Source organism: Phyllosticta capitalensis, assembly GCF_038381095.1.
Source record: "Phyllosticta capitalensis strain CBS 128856 chromosome Unknown BKA78scaffold_13, whole genome shotgun sequence".
NCBI classification, from domain to species: domain Eukaryota; kingdom Fungi; phylum Ascomycota; class Dothideomycetes; order Botryosphaeriales; family Phyllostictaceae; genus Phyllosticta; species Phyllosticta capitalensis.
Window position 1 is genome coordinate 323,454 of NW_027117451.1, and position 17,478 is coordinate 340,931.

General features: G+C 52.7%; 5 protein-coding genes across 5 annotated transcripts; 2 read left to right on the forward strand and 3 right to left on the reverse strand.

The window, feature by feature from the left end:
• Window positions 1-512: 512 nt before the first annotated feature.
• On the forward strand, window positions 513-2,022 carry BKA78DRAFT_300294 (myosin-like coiled-coil protein-domain-containing protein; the record flags this gene model as incomplete). Its single annotated transcript, XM_066887172.1, has 3 exons — window positions 513-950; window positions 998-1,146; window positions 1,197-2,022. 3 exons carry the CDS (start codon window positions 513-515, stop codon window positions 2,020-2,022), a joined length of 1,413 nt encoding a protein of 470 aa, XP_066738498.1.
• Window positions 2,023-2,423: 401 nt separating this feature from the next.
• Window positions 2,424-3,473, forward strand: BKA78DRAFT_259724 (2-nitropropane dioxygenase; the record flags this gene model as incomplete). The annotated part of the gene is made up of 1 exon (XM_066885402.1): window positions 2,424-3,473. The coding sequence occupies one exon, from the start codon at window positions 2,424-2,426 to the stop codon at window positions 3,471-3,473; it is 1,050 nt and encodes a 349-aa protein (XP_066738499.1).
• Window positions 3,474-6,357: 2,884 nt separating this feature from the next.
• BKA78DRAFT_357451 (uncharacterized protein) lies at window positions 6,358-10,722 on the reverse strand (the record flags this gene model as incomplete). Its single annotated transcript, XM_066892219.1, has 6 exons — window positions 6,358-7,299; window positions 7,361-7,685; window positions 7,737-7,878; window positions 8,735-8,871; window positions 8,927-9,053; window positions 9,933-10,722. The coding sequence occupies 6 exons, from the start codon at window positions 10,720-10,722 to the stop codon at window positions 6,358-6,360; spliced, it is 2,463 nt and encodes an 820-aa protein (XP_066738500.1).
• Window positions 10,723-12,211: 1,489 nt separating this feature from the next.
• BKA78DRAFT_363314 (uncharacterized protein) lies at window positions 12,212-13,347 on the reverse strand (the record flags this gene model as incomplete). The annotated part of the gene is made up of 4 exons (XM_066892476.1): window positions 13,217-13,347; window positions 12,844-13,165; window positions 12,659-12,735; window positions 12,212-12,533 (listed from the first exon to the last, which is right to left on the reverse strand). Exons 1-4 carry the CDS (start codon window positions 13,264-13,266, stop codon window positions 12,212-12,214), a joined length of 771 nt encoding a protein of 256 aa, XP_066738501.1. The 5' UTR covers window positions 13,267-13,347.
• A 1,940-nt stretch (window positions 13,348-15,287) lies between these two features.
• On the reverse strand, window positions 15,288-16,873 carry BKA78DRAFT_300300 (uncharacterized protein; the record flags this gene model as incomplete). The annotated part of the gene is made up of 2 exons (XM_066887173.1): window positions 15,288-16,749; window positions 16,818-16,873. The coding sequence occupies 2 exons, from the start codon at window positions 16,871-16,873 to the stop codon at window positions 15,288-15,290; spliced, it is 1,518 nt and encodes a 505-aa protein (XP_066738502.1).
• Between the last annotated feature and the right edge of the window lie 605 nt (window positions 16,874-17,478).

The following is a 17,478-nucleotide window of genomic DNA, read 5'->3' on the forward strand; positions in this document are numbered from 1 at the left end:
CTCGTCCCGCCCGAGCGAGCGAGCGAGCGTGCCTCTGCGCCTGCGTTCTCTCACACATTGACACCGACAGCCTGGAGAACCGCACCTGCCCTTCAACGCCCGTTATATCGACCTCAATCAACCTCAATTCTCCACCACCACTCCCGTTTCCATCTCCACCTCTCTTCCGCCATTCATACAACGGTTCTTTACCAACCAGCAGTCTTATCCCGACACCAAACGCCCCGCTCGAGTCGCTCGCTGCCATCGCCGTCGGCACCTTCGGAACGTCGCCCTGCAGTCTTCCCTCGAGCCTGGCGTCTGGTCCGCTGCCTTCACTAGCCTTTGCTCCACTCTCTGCGCAGGCTGTGAGGTGCTGCTGGCCCCAGAGCGTTGGCAGGAAGACACTAGCACGCGCTCCAAGCCTGTGGCGCAAAAACCCCAGACAACATCAAATCGCTCTCTTTACCACCACCCAACATTTGATACTCCCGACACAAGCGCCTTGACCTGTCCGGGACTGCACCTCGCTCATGTCTACCGCAAACCCGCCTCCGGCCCCCGCTGGCCCGCCAGCAAAGAAGGGCAAAAACAAAAAGGGAACAGACGCCAGAGATGCTTCGGAGCAGATTGCGGCCAAGATTGCGCAGCTGGAGCTGGATGCTGCAGGAGAAAGGGACTATGACGCAGAGATTGAGCGTGAGGTCAAAAAGGCGAATCGTGAGCTTTCCCAGCTGCTGTCGCAAATCGAGTCGCCTTTGAAGCGCGTGGATGAAGTCCGTAGGAGGTACACCACCTTGCTGGCCGACATGAAAAGAACAGAACGCGATCACATCAAGTCTAAGAAGCGCGCGGATCAGCTGCAAAAGGAAAAGGATTCTGGCAAGACCGAGCTGAACAGGATGACTACCATGAAGGAAAAGCTGGAGAAAATGTCGCGCGACCTGACCAAGGAAAACAAGAAGCTCAAAGTATGTGCCTCGGCAAAAGCAGCAGGCGGAAGGCTGACTGGGTATAGGAGGAGAATGCGCAGCGCCAAGATACCGAGTCCCGCCATCGCGAAGAACTGCATCAACGGCTCGACCGCATGGTTGCAGATGTTCAAGACGTCATAAACTCCAAGGAGAATTCAGAATCGAAGCAGGTCGACGTGGATCTGGACAAGGCGTACGTGGAAGAAAATAGACACTGGCAAAAACGACGCTCACAGCATGCAGGTTCCAAGAAAAGTTCAAGTCCTTCATGGATCTCAAGGAGTGCCAAGAAAAGCAGTTCAGGTCCTTGATGCGCGTTAGGGAGTTGGAGGTCATCTACCACCAGGTCAAGCTTGACAGGCAGCGCAAGGCGCAAGAACTCGAGTCTTCCAAGTCGAACCAGCTGACTCGCCAAGTCACGACTTTCTCCCAGACTGAGGCTGAGCTCCGCAGCCAGCTCAACATCTACGTGGAGAAATTCAAACAGGTGAGTTTGCACATGTCTCGCCTATGGGTCCGGCCGCTGCTCACCTCGGGGGAATGTTTGGAATGGTCTGACCTTGCCCAGGTCGAGGATACCCTTAACAACTCGAATGATTTGTTTCTAACGTTTCGTCGCGAGATGGAGGACATGACCAAGAAGACCAAGCGTCTGGAAAAGGAAAATCAGATACTCACGCGCAAGCAAGAGGCGACAAACAAGAACATTCTGGAGATGGCTGAGGAGAGGCAGCGCAACCACACAGAGCTCCAGCGACTGCGCCAAAAGAACGACAACCTCGAAAAGCTCTGCCGTAGTATGCAAGCACAAGGTCGTGGTCAGATGCCGTCCCAGGAGCTCGATGCCGAGGACGACGGCACAGAGAGCGAGTACCTCGACGACGACGAATACGACGAGGAGGGCAGCGAAGAGTACGACGAGGACACTGAAGAGGAGGCCATTGACGTGCGGCAGGGACCTGAGCAGGCCAAGGTATACGGACCACCGCCGCCGCCTCCGCAGGCCATCGTCAATGGCAAGGTCAATGGCAAGGCGAACGGTCAGCCGAATGGTGTCAGGAAGAATTGACGCAAGGCGCCAGGTCGATGTAGATTAAGGTTGTGGTAGGACAAGTTGCGTTTTGTATCATGACTTCTGGCCAACTTGAGCTTGCTAATAGACTAGTCTTTGCTCCAGCTCACTGCTGCAGACTTCAAATTCTTGGCTTTGGGGGTTTGTCGCCTGAACGTCACGTGGTGTTACCCCAGCTGGAAATCTAAGATGCGGTCCAGGGCCCACTGCCTCGGAGGTGGATCTGCTTCCCCGCAAATCGACACACCAAAGTCCTTTCGACCCCCGAACACACCGGCCGTAACGTCACCCTATCTCCATGCGGCAATATAATATTTTGTTTGTGCCTCTGTTTCTATCATCTCTACCATTTCTTGTCAAAATCCACGCTGCATTTGCTCTTCACCTTTGTTGCAAGCATGTCCTCCCAAACCCTCACCACACCGCTGACTCGCCTCCTATCCATCCGCCATCCCATTATTCTTGCTGGAATGGCACACACTTCGACTGCACCACTTGCCGCCGCCGTCTCCAACGCCGGAGGTCTTGGCGTCGTCGGCGGTCTGGGTTACACGCCTGCGCAACTGTCGGCAATCATTCACGACCTAAAATCGCACCTTGCCTCTCCAGACCTGCCATTCGGTGTAGACCTTGCATTACCACAGGTAGGCGGCAACGCGCGCAAGACCAACCACGACTACACGCACGGGCAACTGGACGCGCTGGTAGACGTCATCTTGGCCGAGGGAGCAAAGCTGTTTGTGTCTGCCGTCGGAGTGCCCCCAGCGCGCGTCATTGAACGGCTGCACGCAGGCGGCGTGCTGGTCATGAACATGGTGGGAGCGCCCAAGCACGCAGACAAGGCCCTCGCGGCCGGCGTCGACCTCGTCTGCGCGCAAGGCGGCGAGGGCGGCGGCCACACGGGCGACATTTCTGGAAACATCCTCATCCCGGCCGTCGTGGACGTTGCGCGCAAGTACAAGAGCCCCCTGACCGGCGAGCCCGCCATGGTGGTCGCCGCGGGCGGCATCAGCGACGGCCGTGGCCTGGCTGCCGCTCTGGTCGCTGGCGCCGTCGGTGTCTGGGTTGGCACGCGCTTCGTGGCCAGCGAGGAGGCGGGCTGCTCGCGCGCGCACAAGGACGCCGTGCTTACTGCCGGCTTCGACGACACTCTGCGCACGCTCGTCGTCAGTGGGCGTCCGCTGCGCGTCCGGCTCAATGAGTACGTCGACGCGTGGGAAAAGCAGCCGGGGAAGATCAAGGAGCTGACCGAGAAGGGCGTCGTCCCGCTGATGAAGGACCTGGATGACGGTGTTGATGTTGACATTCCGTTTTTGATGGGCCAGGTTGCGGGAGTCATCAAGGATGTCAAGCCTGCAAAGGCTATTGTGGAAGAGATGGTACAGGAGGCGGTCGAGAGGCTGAGTGTTGGATATGGGTTTGTTGGAGGCGAGAAGAGTAAGTTGTGAGATTTGAGAGCATTCAGGGGTTGGACGAGGAGGGATCTGGCATAGAGGGATCCAAGCTGGGGCATGAAAGGGCAGAGCTGTGCATTCAGGGAGTATTGAAAGGTGAGCAATTGGTATTGTTCATAGCTATGTGGTGAAAGGTACGTGGACATTGTCAATTTGATTACGTGTGGCCTATTTCAAATGAACTGATGAGACGTCAGGATACACTGGTGGAAACACGGCGATTTCGATTACCAGTTATAAGAATAAATCATTCATCGAACCTTGATGAGCTGTACTTGTACACAGAATTGTGCTCCCACGAACCTGACCACGAAACTCGGACTAATAATGACCCGTAACTTGCACTTCAACTCCAGAACTTCTGTACTCCGCCCATGAGTCCTCTTCCTCCTCTCAACCACTGCCACCGCCGCACTCTGCTTCCTCCTCTTCCTCCACTTCGACAATCTCCCTCGGACCATCTCCAAGGGCCGGGAAGCACTTCAGGCAGGAGCAGCAGTCGTCATGACCACGACCAGTCATGACGACCACCGCAGCTTGACAAGCCTGCCTGAAGGCACCCTCGACCCGAATTGTGTCCTCGGAGGACGGGGGGCCCCGAATCACCGTCAAAACGACCCTCTTGACGCCACGAAGGCGGCGCAACGACGACAAGAAGCCGCGCATTCCGCTCTCCGAGGTGATGGTGGTGGTGGCGGAGGGCAGCACAAGCTTGAGATCGAAGGCCCGGAGGAGGCCCTCCCAGGCGAGCGCGGCGCAGAGGCGGTCGAACTGCAGGCCGAAGCCGGCGTCGAAGGGGTGCGGGAAGCCGGGCGCGACCTCGCCCTCCAGCATGCCCTGCAGCGAGAGGCAGAAGGCCGGCAGCGGCGCGGGCACCCAGAGGTCGGACAGTAGGAGGCGCGCGTCCTCCACGCGAGAGCTCGCCGTGTACTTGACGGAGAAAGGGCCGGCGAGGGTCCCTTCCGGCCTGGTGGCGCCGATCGAGAGGTGGTCCACCGCGGGGAGCACGATGTCCAGGACGAGATCGCGCACGAAGCGCACGTCGAGAATGGCGAGGGTGCGGGGAGGGCCGATGAACTATGCCATGGCAAAGTGTCAGCGAATCGCCCAAGACGAGGACCGAAAGGCGAAGCGAAAGAACCACGAAGTGAGAACGAACAGGAAGAGCAAGGAGAAGACTTACGTCGACTTTGTGGTGGTGCAAAACAGTGATGCTCCACGCAAAGACGCGGTGCAGAACAGCCTCGTACTCAGCCCTGGTCTGGCGCGAGGCGCCGACGAGCCCGAACCTCCTGTACGGCACCATGCCGTGGCGGCCGTTCCTGGGGCGGTCCTCCGGCCGCTGGCGCCGGAACAGGTAAACCCTGAAGCTGCCGTTCCTCGCCCGGCGCCAGGTGCCTCGCCAGAGCTCGGCGTACGCCGTGTGCTCCCAGATGGCGTCCCGCATCTCTCCAGGCAGGCTCAGCAGACGCGATGTCTGCGCGGGGCGCTGGGGCGGCGCGGGGCAGGGGAAGAAGGGCAGCTCGAGCAGGGCCGCGAGACTGTTGCGAGCGCATGTCAGCTTCGTCGCGAACGGGGAGTGATCGTCATCGTCACGTAGGTTTGACTTACTTCTGCTGTTGCTGCTGAGCAGCCGGGGAGACGACAGAGACGACAGCGTCAGACATGATGATGGCGGTGGTCGAGGCAACGAGCTTGACGTGTAGATTGGCTTGGGAAGGAGCTGATGGTGCTGGTGGTGCAATCTAAGCGTCAATGTGTCGTTGAAAGGTCACGATCCACAACAGTGTGTGCAACATCATTCTGGGCCGCCGAGAACACGAGGCAGCGAGGCAGGGATCGATTTTCCCAGGGCGAGGCCACGAGGCCGCGAGACCGCGCAGAACTCTTAATGCGGACTCATAAGGATGAGAAACCTTAAGACAGAAGCATCAGGGATATTCCAATTATCTCTGCTTGTACATGCACAGATATGTGCTTTAGAAAATTCTCAGGGGTAACTAAGTATCTACCCCTGAAAGCCGTAAGTCACGAATCGTCTTGAAATTACTGGGGGTCAAAGGCGAATTGCGAATTTTCGAGTCAAAGTCGCGCCATGGGGAGTGATCGAGCACGCAGCGCTGTCAGAAGAGATTGCTTTTTGGCCTTATTTCGCGGCACTTAGATGAGTTACTGATTTTGTTCGTGCCCTTATCACAGGGAGTAATTAAGCGCACACCACTGTTCAAATAGACTGCTTTTTAATCTTGTTTTGTACATTTTAGACTGGGCACATGTTGAGTTCTGTCTGCGCGGTCACAGGGAGCAATTGAGCGCGCATTGTTGTTAAAATGGACTGCCTTTTAGTCTTGTTCCTACAGCTCAGACTAATCACAGGTTTCATTCATACACCGTATGGTGGATGCGGATTTGGGCCCAGGGGAATTTTGGTGTGTGCAAAATATCAGCCGGGGCATATTAGGTACGTAAAATGCTATTCAACTTCTCTATCTATGTGCTCTGTCTGCTGACTTCAAGCCGAACTCTTAGTGAAGCTGTCCGACTATCAACTGCAGCCCATAAACGCAAGGGAGGCAAATCTCGAACCAAAAAAGCAAGCCTATAAGAGATACTTGGAGCGAAAAGCAGAAGACCAGGGAACGCAGACCTTTTTGCTGGCGCCGTCTGCCACCGTTGTCGCAATACCAGAATTCTAACGGATCCTCCAATTTTTCCCCAACGCCGGAATTCAAGCGCGTTGCTTTTCAACGAGCAGACTTCAAGCTTCCATCCACCAAGCCCAGACGCATCTCTACTTGTATCATTCCAAATGCTGTGTCCCAGTCCTGAATCCTCCAGTATTCAATTTGTCGTGCGGATGTACTTTAGTTCCATCTGCTCACCACTGACTCTGCTCGAGCCAGCAGGCGTGACAGTCGCAGCCGTCGTGTGGGCGATGCTCGCTGATGCCAATACGGAAACCGCTGGAGCTAGCAAGGGCATGCTCCTGTCGACCCATGGGATACGTAGCCTCGTGGTCCGAGATGAGTCCATCGTGGTATTCGTCCTCCGCTAGACGGTGCTTGTGGTTCTCGACTTCGACCAGTTGCTGTTGGAGAGCCTTGTTGTCCAGCTTGTTATCCTGGTCGGGCTCAATGACCTGGTGCTTCAGCTTGCTGAGTGTAGGAAAGCACTTCTCGCAGTTGCAGATACGGTCGAGGGTGTGGACGCAATTTCTTCCGCCGCTGCCCATCTGAAACCGCAGGTTCTCTACTTCTGTGCGAAGCATATGCTGGACTTCGACACCAGCGCATAGCGCATCCCGGTATTTGGGGCCCTTCAATCTGATTTTCAGGTCTTTGATGCCGCTCAGGATGGTGAATGGACGGAGGAACTCGTTGACGCCTGAGCTGGTGTGGATGCAGTGGACACGACAACCTGTGGGGCCGTTCCAGGTCTGGAGAACAACGCGGAGATCAAGGGAACGAATCTTGTCTCTGTTCCCGAGTTCGACGATGAAGTCGGCCAAAGCCCGTCCAAAGTCTGAATTATGACGGGTGGGAAGGGTAGCCACCTCTTGCGCGCCGAAGATCTGGGGCAATCCAGAGCTGTTGTACACACCGTACTTTTTGACATCAAAGTATGTGGTGGGCGAAAGAGTTTCCTTGGAGCGTGACAATCGGGCTTTCGAAAGGATGCCGTCTGAAACTGGCTCTGCCAGGAGGACATTGGGGCCAGGCTGAAACATTATCTCATACGCTGGTTCAATAAAGATATCCAGTGAAAGGTTTTGGATGTCTTCAATATTGATGTAGCGGATCTTCTTTGGGAGACCAATACACTGCGACGTCCAATTAGCTTCGACTGGAAAACTCGGTGTCTCGAGGGAGAGAGAAGCTTACGCTCAAGGTGCCATGCGCATAGTTCGACAGCCAGAACCTGAGTCTTGCATGCATTCTCTCCTGGTACTCTTTCTTGGTTTGCTTGCAGACCGCAAGCAATGCTGGCAATACTGGCGGCTCGAATCCCACCAGGTTTCCTTCAGCTGCGCGGAGAAATGCCTTCAAACTCCAAACACCAGCGGGTGCCGCTCCGAAAATGCCTTCACTGAAGTCTTCCTTAAGGACTTCCTCGTATACCATGTCTCTGATCTCCCGAGGTGTTCCACGCAAGAAGGTTGATGCGAGATGCGTGGGCTTTTCTTTCATGACCGCCGGTTCACCAATGCTAGCGACAGTCAGCATGCAAATTTGAGAAGGCTCAGATGTTGGAGCTCACCTGTCTCCTGCTACCGTAGGAGCCGCTTGCTGATCAGGTGGTGAGGCCATGTCGTTTCCTCTGTGAGTGCTGGGGCTCAGCGATGACGCGGGTGGGCGAGAGGGGACGGCGAGGTTGGGGCGTGAGGAAGACAGAGCGACGGCTGTGAAGAGAAGCAAAATAGTCTGTTTGTGAAAGAAATCCCATCAGAGGCACAACAGTGTCTTTTGGGCGTGGAAAATTTTCACAGAGGAGAGGTGGGCGCGCAAGCAGGTGCGCGCCGAAACTCGTTTGGCACCTTCCCATCACTGCCCGCAGACTCAATGAGGCACCTTAACAATGTCCCGATTTAACACCGCACCTGGGTGTCTCTTTCCTGCGGAGGAAAAATCAATGGCCAAATTTGCTCCTCCCCCGTCCGCAATCCACAGCGTCACATGCTTTCGTCCTGAGTGCGTCAAGCCCCTTAAGTTTTGTATCTAGTAATTTTTGAAGCCGCTACCACCACCAAATCACAGACCTGAGAAGATTAAGCGATAGCCAGATCAAGAGAGGAAACACCATATGATGAATATTGAAACGGCCAAAGCTATTAGTCTAATTGTGATTCACTTCTCTAGCTTCCCACTCTAGATAGTCTAGGCCCCTAATATAAAGCTCCTCCATTTCTCTGGCCTTGGCGTCATTTTCAATTGACGCATTAGAAAACAAATTCGCAGCTCTAGGTCTCCAGATTATACTAAGTAGGAGATTTTAAGACAAAAGCGTTGGTGTTATACCAACAAACTGGATCCTATTGTTAGCTTCAACACCGTGGGTTGGGGACTGTATGGCCTACATCGATTCTCTCGTAGTCATGAATTTCTACCTGGAAAGCGACCGTGGTATGCATTCTCTCCAAAACCTCGCCGCGAATTTGTTCACCAACGTCGAGGATCGTAGGAAAGTCCGTGGAGACGTCGTCCGCCCAGCATCTTTTTCGTGACGGTGGAACATTTCCAAGGTCCAAGCACCGTTACTTGCATCCTTCTGTATTCCGGAGAGAAACTCGCATGCGATGACGATGACATCGTCGTACACGATGTCTCGCAGCTCTCGCGGGAGGGCCAGGAAGGAGAAAGATTGGCCGGTAATTGGACTGTTGCAGGGGCGTGCACTGAGTAGCGATGTCAGCGTTTACCAGATCTTCGAGTCGGGTGTCCTCAGCTTACCCGGCCAGGTCTGGTGCAGAGGTCTCTTCGGTGTTCTCAGCTGAGGTCATTGTTCCGGCGGGCGAAAAGTCTGTCATTTTCCCCGACGAGAAAGAATTGGCGCCAGGGCGAAACATAATCTCGTAGGCTGGCCACTGGTTCGATATACATATCCAGCAGGAGGTGCTATACATCTCTAATTTGATATATAGAGTTGAATGTGGGGTTTCAACAGACTGAAGCCTGTGGTCAGCTTGAATAGAAACGACCTCCATCGTTCAAAGTCTACACTTACGATACAACTATACTACACATTCTTTCCTGAGGCAGGAGCCGTTGGTTCCCGGTTGCCCGAATTTATTCCTCGTACACAAAGAATGGATGGGCTCTGCGAGCTCCGCCAGAAGTGTTAAAATACACCAACGCTTTGTCGAATGCCACGAAGTACTTTGAATACCGATCTTGATGTGCCGCACTAATCCCTTAAGCTGTATTCTTGCCCGGTCTTCCATCTCCCCAGTTTTTGGGCTCTTCCACCAGGCCTGCACACCGCAGACTCTGAAGATCTGTTGCTAAGTGATGTTTGAATCCCACTTCTCTCACAAATTTTGACTGTCTAATTTGAGAGCTTGAAAGGTAGCCTGAGAGGACCAAATCCCATGAGCATGACCTAAATGTGTCGAGCAATCATTCTCCAGGTGTTCTCAACCCCCTATAGTTCCCATCTTTGTCCTTTGAGAAGCCTTTGTACTTTCAGCTTGCAGGTCAAGATTAGCCGCATTCGAGAAAGTCTTATTCCCGTTACGATATGCTTCCGGTGCTCAAACCGTTTGGAATCCTGCAGAGGCCACTCCTAGAGCGCCCTCTTGTCAATCGATTCGACAAGTGCAGCGGTGCGTAGCTGCATCAGAACAACCAAGCCAACACCAACAGTTGTTACGAAGGCGCATGCAATAGCAGCTGGGGCAACCACAGTCGGGATCTGAAGTGTGCTCCCTGATTCCGACCCGAAACCCTTGATACCGACCCCTGTCATCTTCCCAGACTCGAGGGCCGTCCCAGCTCGTGTCCTTGTCCCATGGATCGTTGTAGGCATCACGTTCTGCCAAGTATTCCTTGTAAGATTCAACCTTGGCGATTTCTTTCTCCATGGCAATTCCTTCGTCAAACCAGTCCTCTTGCTCGGTGTATTTTTGGTCGGTCCGAGCGCCACTTTCTTCAAGTGTAAGGAAGCATTCCATGCATGTGCAGATTGTTTCCAGCCTGCCCTTGCACTTGTCACGACGAGTGTTCAAGAGTCGTGAGATCCTCTCCAATTCTGCCTCAAGTGCCTGTCTGGCTTCCCCGCCCCTGCAACCGTACACGCAGAACTTGAGGTTTTCAATGCCACAGAGTAGTTCGAAGGGACGAATGAACTCGTGGAGTCCGGAAACTTCGTAACCAGGTATGCGATCGGGCATTTGGAGGCGCAAGGTCAGCGCCTTTACTTTGTCATGCTCTCCAAGTGCAACGAGCAAGTCTGCCAAAGCTTTACCGAATGTTGAATTACGATGGTTTGGCCAAGTACTCACACGGTCGGCGTGGAGCAGCTGAGGGAGGCTGGTGTCATTGTGGAACCCATATCCTTTGACGCCCCAGTAAGTGGTGGGGCTTGCGCTTTGGTCCGACCTGTGAAGTTTGGCATCCTGCATGGAGCCGCTTGAAGGGTAGTTGATCGAGATGGGCTCCTTGATAAAGCCCTTGTTGTTTGGTTTGTACGAATAGCTGAAGCTTGGTTCGATATCCAATATCAGAGTGAGTTCCTGGACATTCGCCATGTTGAGAAAAGAGAATGGGCTGGAGCGAGGGAACTGAGGTGCTTTTAGTTTTGGAGATTCGGGCTTCTTGAAAGAATAAGAACCCACTTTGACACCAATGTATGGATCGTTCGATAGGCAAAATGCCAACTTCGCTTGCATCCTTTCGGAAAATTCTTTTCTGGTGTGCTTGCAAACTGCAAGCAGTCCAGGGTGGATTGGCGGCCCACATGCCATTAGGTTCCTCATTTTCCATTCAATTGGGCGGGGCAAAGCCCTGAGAGCCCAAATGCCGTTTGGAGCGACTCCGGAAGTACCATCAATGAACTCTTCCGCGATCAATGTATCGTAGATGAGATCACGGATCTCTTGAGGTGTTTTGTAGAGGAATGCTGAGACTGGGTCTAAGGCCAACTTTTCCGTGACCACTGGACCAGCGCCACTAGCTACAATTAGCATGAAGATTCGATCGGATTGAGATTTTAGAGCGTACCTTTTTTGTGACACTGCAATAGCGATGGCGGTTAAATTTCTGACCCCCCTTTTTGAATTCCTGACCCCCCTCTTTGAATTACTGACCCCCCTCCTATATTTATTATAGTTGTGCGCCTGCGCGCCAGCTTGTGATATTTAATATTGCTATTTGCTTACCTGATTGGGTTAAATTGGGTTAATAACATTACTTAGGGCACACGCTATTGTTACAAGTGTTTTCCCTCTACTATCCTAACTACTTTAAAGCCTTACTATTTACCTAATTAGGTAAGGTGCTACTAATCTATGGTGGTTGACTTACTTTTTACCCTGACCTCTACCTCTGTGGCTACTGCCGCCGCTGCTACCTCTACCTCTTCCCTTTATAGTATCCCTATCTGAAGTGCCTCCCTTGCCCTTGCTACTAATTAGCTTAATATCACTCTCTATTAAGATATCTCTTATATTTCTGCCCGCGTCGGCCGCGCTCTCTGTGCTTGTGGTGTTATAGGTATAAAAGGCGCAAAGGTGCGCAAGTAGTAGGTAAACAGTGATGTTACTTACCTAATTTGGCAGTCAGCTTTCTAATATTAAATGTTGCAAGCTATCGCGGGCGCGCGTAAGCGCGCGCGACTACACCAAATATAGGAGGGAGGTCAGTAATTCAAAGAGGGGGGTCAGGGATTCAAAAAGGAGGGTCAGAAATTCAGTCGCCATAGCGATCTGTTGACAAGGCGATGTAATCATTTTGTACTCTCAGCAACGGGAGCGGTGGAGCCCAACGTTAAAGCCAGTCGGAAGGTAAGTTGAGATTCAAGAGGGAAAGGGAGACGCAGAATCACAGGTGTGAAGAAATAAAATGACAGGCTGGTTGTGAATGCAGCCTCATTGGGGGTGTGAAAGTCTTCGGTAGCTGACTAGTAGAAAAGCTGTTGCAGGGTGGAAGAGGCAGGTGCCAAAACAGGTGCGCGCCGAAACTGCGTCACGCACCTTCCCCTAGCTGCCCGCCGGCTCAATGAAGCATTGTAACGTCGCCTCAATCTAACTCTGCAGCCATCCCCCATAGTTTCCGCACATCGTGTCGTTCCATCCAATAGTCCTCAACAATAAGAGCCCCTGAACCCCTGTATCCACCGTACTCCAAGGCAGCTGCACCACTGAAGCACAGACTCATAAAGCAATGACCAAAGTCAGAGAGAAAACACCACAGTACGAATGTTGAAAAGCAGCAAAAGGCATTGGTCTGATTGAGATTCACTTCTCCAGCTTCATCCTCTAGGCCACTGAAGTAAAGCTCCTCTATTGCTCTGGCCTTGGAGTCATTTTCAATTGATGCATTGGAAAACAAATTCGCAACTCTAGATTTCCAGGTAATACTGGGTGGGATGCTTTAGCAGTGAACATCGACTTCCAAGCTCCATTGACTGTCTCCTTCTGTGTTCGGTGGAGTGTTCCTTTCCGGAGAGAGCCCGTTGCGTCATACCGCATCGAGAATGGCTCCTTTATAAAATTGTTCTCACTCGAGAGAGGCCGCAAATCTTCCGCGGACTCGTCCCAAAACTGTATCTCGAGGTCCAGTGCATGTTATGGATTGATGAAAGAGATATGGTGGGGCGTCGAAAGCTGCGCATCGTTAGTCTAACAAGAAGCTTTGAGGTAGCAACTTACGTTGGCATTTTGGTAGTCAAAAATGCGGACACGAAAGGCAAGCTTTGCGTGCATCCTACTCAGGTACTCTTCCTGCGTTTGCTTGCAAACGGCTAGCATCGTTGGGAATACGTTCGGCACCGTATGGCCAGTGATTGGAATCGTCTGACGAGAAAAGTAGGTCAGGCGCCAGGTTTTGTCTGGGGACTCTTTACGAGTACCCCACCGAAATTCATCATCGATCAATTCATCGTAGATCTGATCACAAATCTCGCGAGGAATCTTTTGACGGTTGAGAAACAGGGACGTCTGAGTGCTGGTGGGATTCGGAAGGCCGCCATCGCTGGCAACAGTCAGTTCTCATTGTGCGCGCTCTCTTGGGACAAGGAATTACCTGTGTCCTGGCGATGCGGCGTCAAGTGTTGGCTTGGCCAGGGTACTCATTTTTGAGTGCCAAGCAAGCTTTGAGCGGGATTCAGGTTGACGGCAGTGGTGAGGTATTGAGGTATCGAGGTGGAGGTTGCGACGAAAGTGGGAGAGTTTGTTTTGACGAGAAGGTTGAACGAAAGCATGCAGCACGCGACCGACGCTCGACACCTTAGTAAGCCATTAAACGACAGTAACTCGAGAAGGTGCTTCTTTGCGCGCCTGCTGTAAGAGCGAGAAGTTTTGCCACTAGGTACCAAGCGTTGAGCACGGCCTCGCTGCGTCGGCGCTGGATGGAAGAATCTCCATGCATTCAGCAGCTCAGCTCACCATTGCTTAAATCGATGATGGGAAGGCTAATATAGTATAATATAGATTATAGAGCATTTATTCAGCGGCTTCATCTTGACAACTTCTAGACACCCTCAGATTAATGGCACTTGAGTACTACTCCCCAAATCATTAACCATGACGTTTCCCGATGACCCAAGAATCCGAGCTGTCGGCCATGAAGATTGAAGAAAGTGGTCAACACGGACCTTTCATACACTCCTTTTCCCAGCCCATGCTCTACCATACCGATGTGTAAGCCGCAGTCTTGCGCGACAGTATTCCATTGTCTTCATCCCCTGCAGGTTCCATCGTTGATCGCTGTGGCGCACCCAATTCTCACGGGCTCGGACGTGCTGGAGGAGAGGGCGAAGAGTGATAAGGAAGAGCAAGCAAAATTGCGTCACCGGAGGAGTTGAGATATTGGTGACCGCTCTTGAATCGCGGAAGTGACAGAGGATAGGTACCCTTTCGACCGGGCTAGTGATGGTGATGCGGAAGCGGAGGCGGGGGCGGGGGCGGAAAGTGGATCGAGGTGATGCTGGAGAAAGACCGTGGGAAGCTCAGGGGGCCTGTTCGAAGCAATTCGGGCTGATGGTGAACACCCTTGGTAAGCTATCAATTGCAAGCTTTCGGAATCTCTTCAAACTCCGTCAGTGAGTGCTAAGGAGGTTTCAACTCTAAGTCCCGGTGCCATATTACCAAGTCGGAACCTACGTGCGTGGGGCGCATTCAAGCGCCTTACCACCCAAAATGTCGGCATTCGAGCTCTGAGAGCAACAGCGACACGGAGGTTTAAGCGCCTGTACATCCTCTTAAAACTGACATTCATCTTGCGGCCATTGTGCCGCTATGATCTCAATACCTTTCGAACGAAGCCGATTTCCGACATGGGCACGGGTTGCTCTTTGCTGCATGGACAGTGCCTAGCTTTTTCTGGTCCTGTCTACGCCGAGCTTCGACTCTAGAGAACAGCTTATCTTTGAATCATTGTGGCGAGTATCTTTTTTTTGCTTACGTGTACGAATTAAACACTTTTGGTGTTAAGTCCAGACAAAGCATTGAGACTTCAAGCGCCCCTTCTTATCCCACCAGGAGACGTCGCACGGTATCCCAGGTGATTCCAAGGAGATTCGGACGGCATGATCGCTTTTTTGCTCCGTAAATGCATCTGCCGGTCATCTCGTGGAAGCTGCTGGGTCATGGGCATACGTCAAGGTTGAACTTGTAAGGGAAAGAAGGAAACTTCTGATGGGGTAGGAGAGATTGATTCTAGCTGTGGCCTCCCGGCCGTTTCATTCCAGGTCTGTATCTGTCCCGTCATTCGTGAGCCAAATGCTCAGCTGAAGACCTACTGCCAGATCGGACCGAAAGCTCAATGCCACCAGAGAAAGAGAAAACCGAAAGCCGACCCAGCCAGGTCCACCCTTTGTGAACCATCAGCTGCGTTCTGTGCTTTTTTGATCGAAACCAGAACATTGAAGCCGAATAGAGAGGAGGCAATGGAAAGTGCCACGACCGCAGCCCTGATCGAATGCCGAGACACGACCGCTGTTTTGGTCCTCAAGACCTTCCGGAGACGTAGTAGCCGGGAATGAGAGTATTGTGAAGAAAACACAAACTCTGGCATGAGGATCCGTGCTGAGGAACGGAAGGACAGTGAGCGAACTTCAGACTTTTCGACTGCGAATCCAACTCGATCATGACCATCAGCTGGTGTGGTGCTCTGGGACAGAGTGGAGACGGGGATCATGCAGTACTCTGTCCTGCCAACCATATGGATCATAAAAATAGCTGAACTTGAAATCTGGTCGCTGCTCAATTAGCTTCCGATAGCTCAAGTAGCCTTGCGGCTGGCCAATTTGAAGTAGATCTCCATGTGCATAGGGTCGGGGACAGTCCGCTTGGAGTGCGTAGACGTCCATCCAGTAGGGCTGCTGGATGTAATCTTGACCCTCGTCCCGAGGTTTGCCGAACAACTTCTTTTCTTTCTCAACCTCAGTTATGCGCTCCTGCACGTCTACTTGGTCGTGGTCGGATGGCTCTTGAACCATGGTCAGGCCTCCACTGCCAACACACTTGCTGCTCAGAGAGGGAAAGCAGGAGTCGCAGTTGCAAACTATATTTGGATCCATGTTGCAGCCTGTTCGTTTGGACTTCATAAGCTTCATGACTCGCTGAACATCTTGACGTAGAAGATCTTCAACTCTTTCCGCGGCCACGCTGGGAGAGTATTGTGATTTGAACATGAAACCGGATTCGGATTCAAATGTACCGATTTGTACCGAAACTGCGACGTGTTTCAATCCACGGAGAGGAGCAAATGTACGCATGAAGTCGTTCATCCCTGAGGATAAGGAAATGTATCCATATGGGAGGGTGAGAGACATGCGAAGCTCTTGCAGGTTGCCGCCAGCGCCGAGAGAGCGGAAGAACCCCCACAGTTCCTTGCAACTATCAGAGTTCTGTACTGTGGGGAAAGAGCATTTGTCAGTCGTCGCTCCGAGGAGGGCGGGTAGTTGCGTATCGTCGTAGAAGCCGTATTGCTTTAGGTCAGAAAATCGGCTCGAAATGGTACTGCTATCGGATCGGACGAGCTGAGCACCTGGAAGCGATCCATTTGAGGTGTAGCGCACGGAGAAGGGATCTTTGATGAAATCATTTTCGCCGGCCTCGTGCTCGACGGAAAAAGCTGCTTCCAGGTGTATCTCGAGATTGAGCACTCGTATCTGACCCCAGCCGTAAAATGACTTGGGGTTAAACAGCTGTTCGAGATGAGTCAGTTTGTCCAGGGAAAAGACGTGGCAGAAACCTACAGGGACCTCCTCATGCCTCCACTGGTATATTCTGGAGTAGAACTCTGTTCTGCGGTAGAAATTTTCAAGCAATTCTTCTCGAATTTGCTTGCAGACAGCAAGCATGGGGAGAAATGCGCGTTTGTTGCCATCGTAATCTGCCAGAAGCCACACAGACTGCCGCAGGTGAACGGCAAATGTTGACGAGAGATCATTGCCCCATATGACTTTGCCATTGCAGTACTCGGTATCGATAATGGTATCGTAAATGAGGTCGCGGATTTCCCTGGGAGTTCGGGTAGGGTCCAGGAAAATTGGCGGTTGGCTGGTGCCTTGTGACGGTGACGGCGTCATGGTGGTGACGGTGGCGGCGGTGCTGAAGATTGCGGTGAGCTGGCGCATCACTTCGGAGCAGCAGACGCGCTGGGCGACGCAAATGCTTACCTGCGGAGGTTGACGGGATCATTCGAGGACCAGTCGGTCGCAGCGTGTTCAGCCATGGTGATCGTTCATCGAGAGCTTGGAAGCCGAGCGTGGAGCGGAATCTGACGCGGCGCGGAAAGGTTTGCGCGGAAAGGTCTGGGTGGTGAAGTTTGGACGTGGGAGAGGCAAGCTGAATCGAGAGGGAGTGGCCGTAATTTGGCGGCGTGCTGGTCGTGTGGTGGGGCAAGAGCGCAGAGCCATCAGAGTGCAGGTGGGCTCTTCTGCACAGAAGTCGAGGAAGTAGCGTCAAGAAATGCAAGATGCAGGATGTACGAGTTGTGGTTAGCGCAAACGAAACGCCAACCCAAAGGCTCTGTGTCAAGAGTTGTGCCGCGCAGGGAGAATCCAAGTTTCTTGTGTCTTAGAAACAGCGTTTTCATTCTCGAATCGGATGGTCACAAAGAGAACCAAGTGGGCTTATCTTGAAGTTGACAAGTCTTTACAACCGCTGCAACACCAACTACGATTGAGGAACATACAAGAGTGCTTCGACAGTAAGGCATCTAATGCTGAGCATGAGGGACAGTGGCAAGACTAAAAGTAATGGCAGCCAGGGAAGAGATTTTGTTGTCAACTACCCGCAGTCTGAACAACCAGGTTGAATATGTCTGTGGCTTGTCCA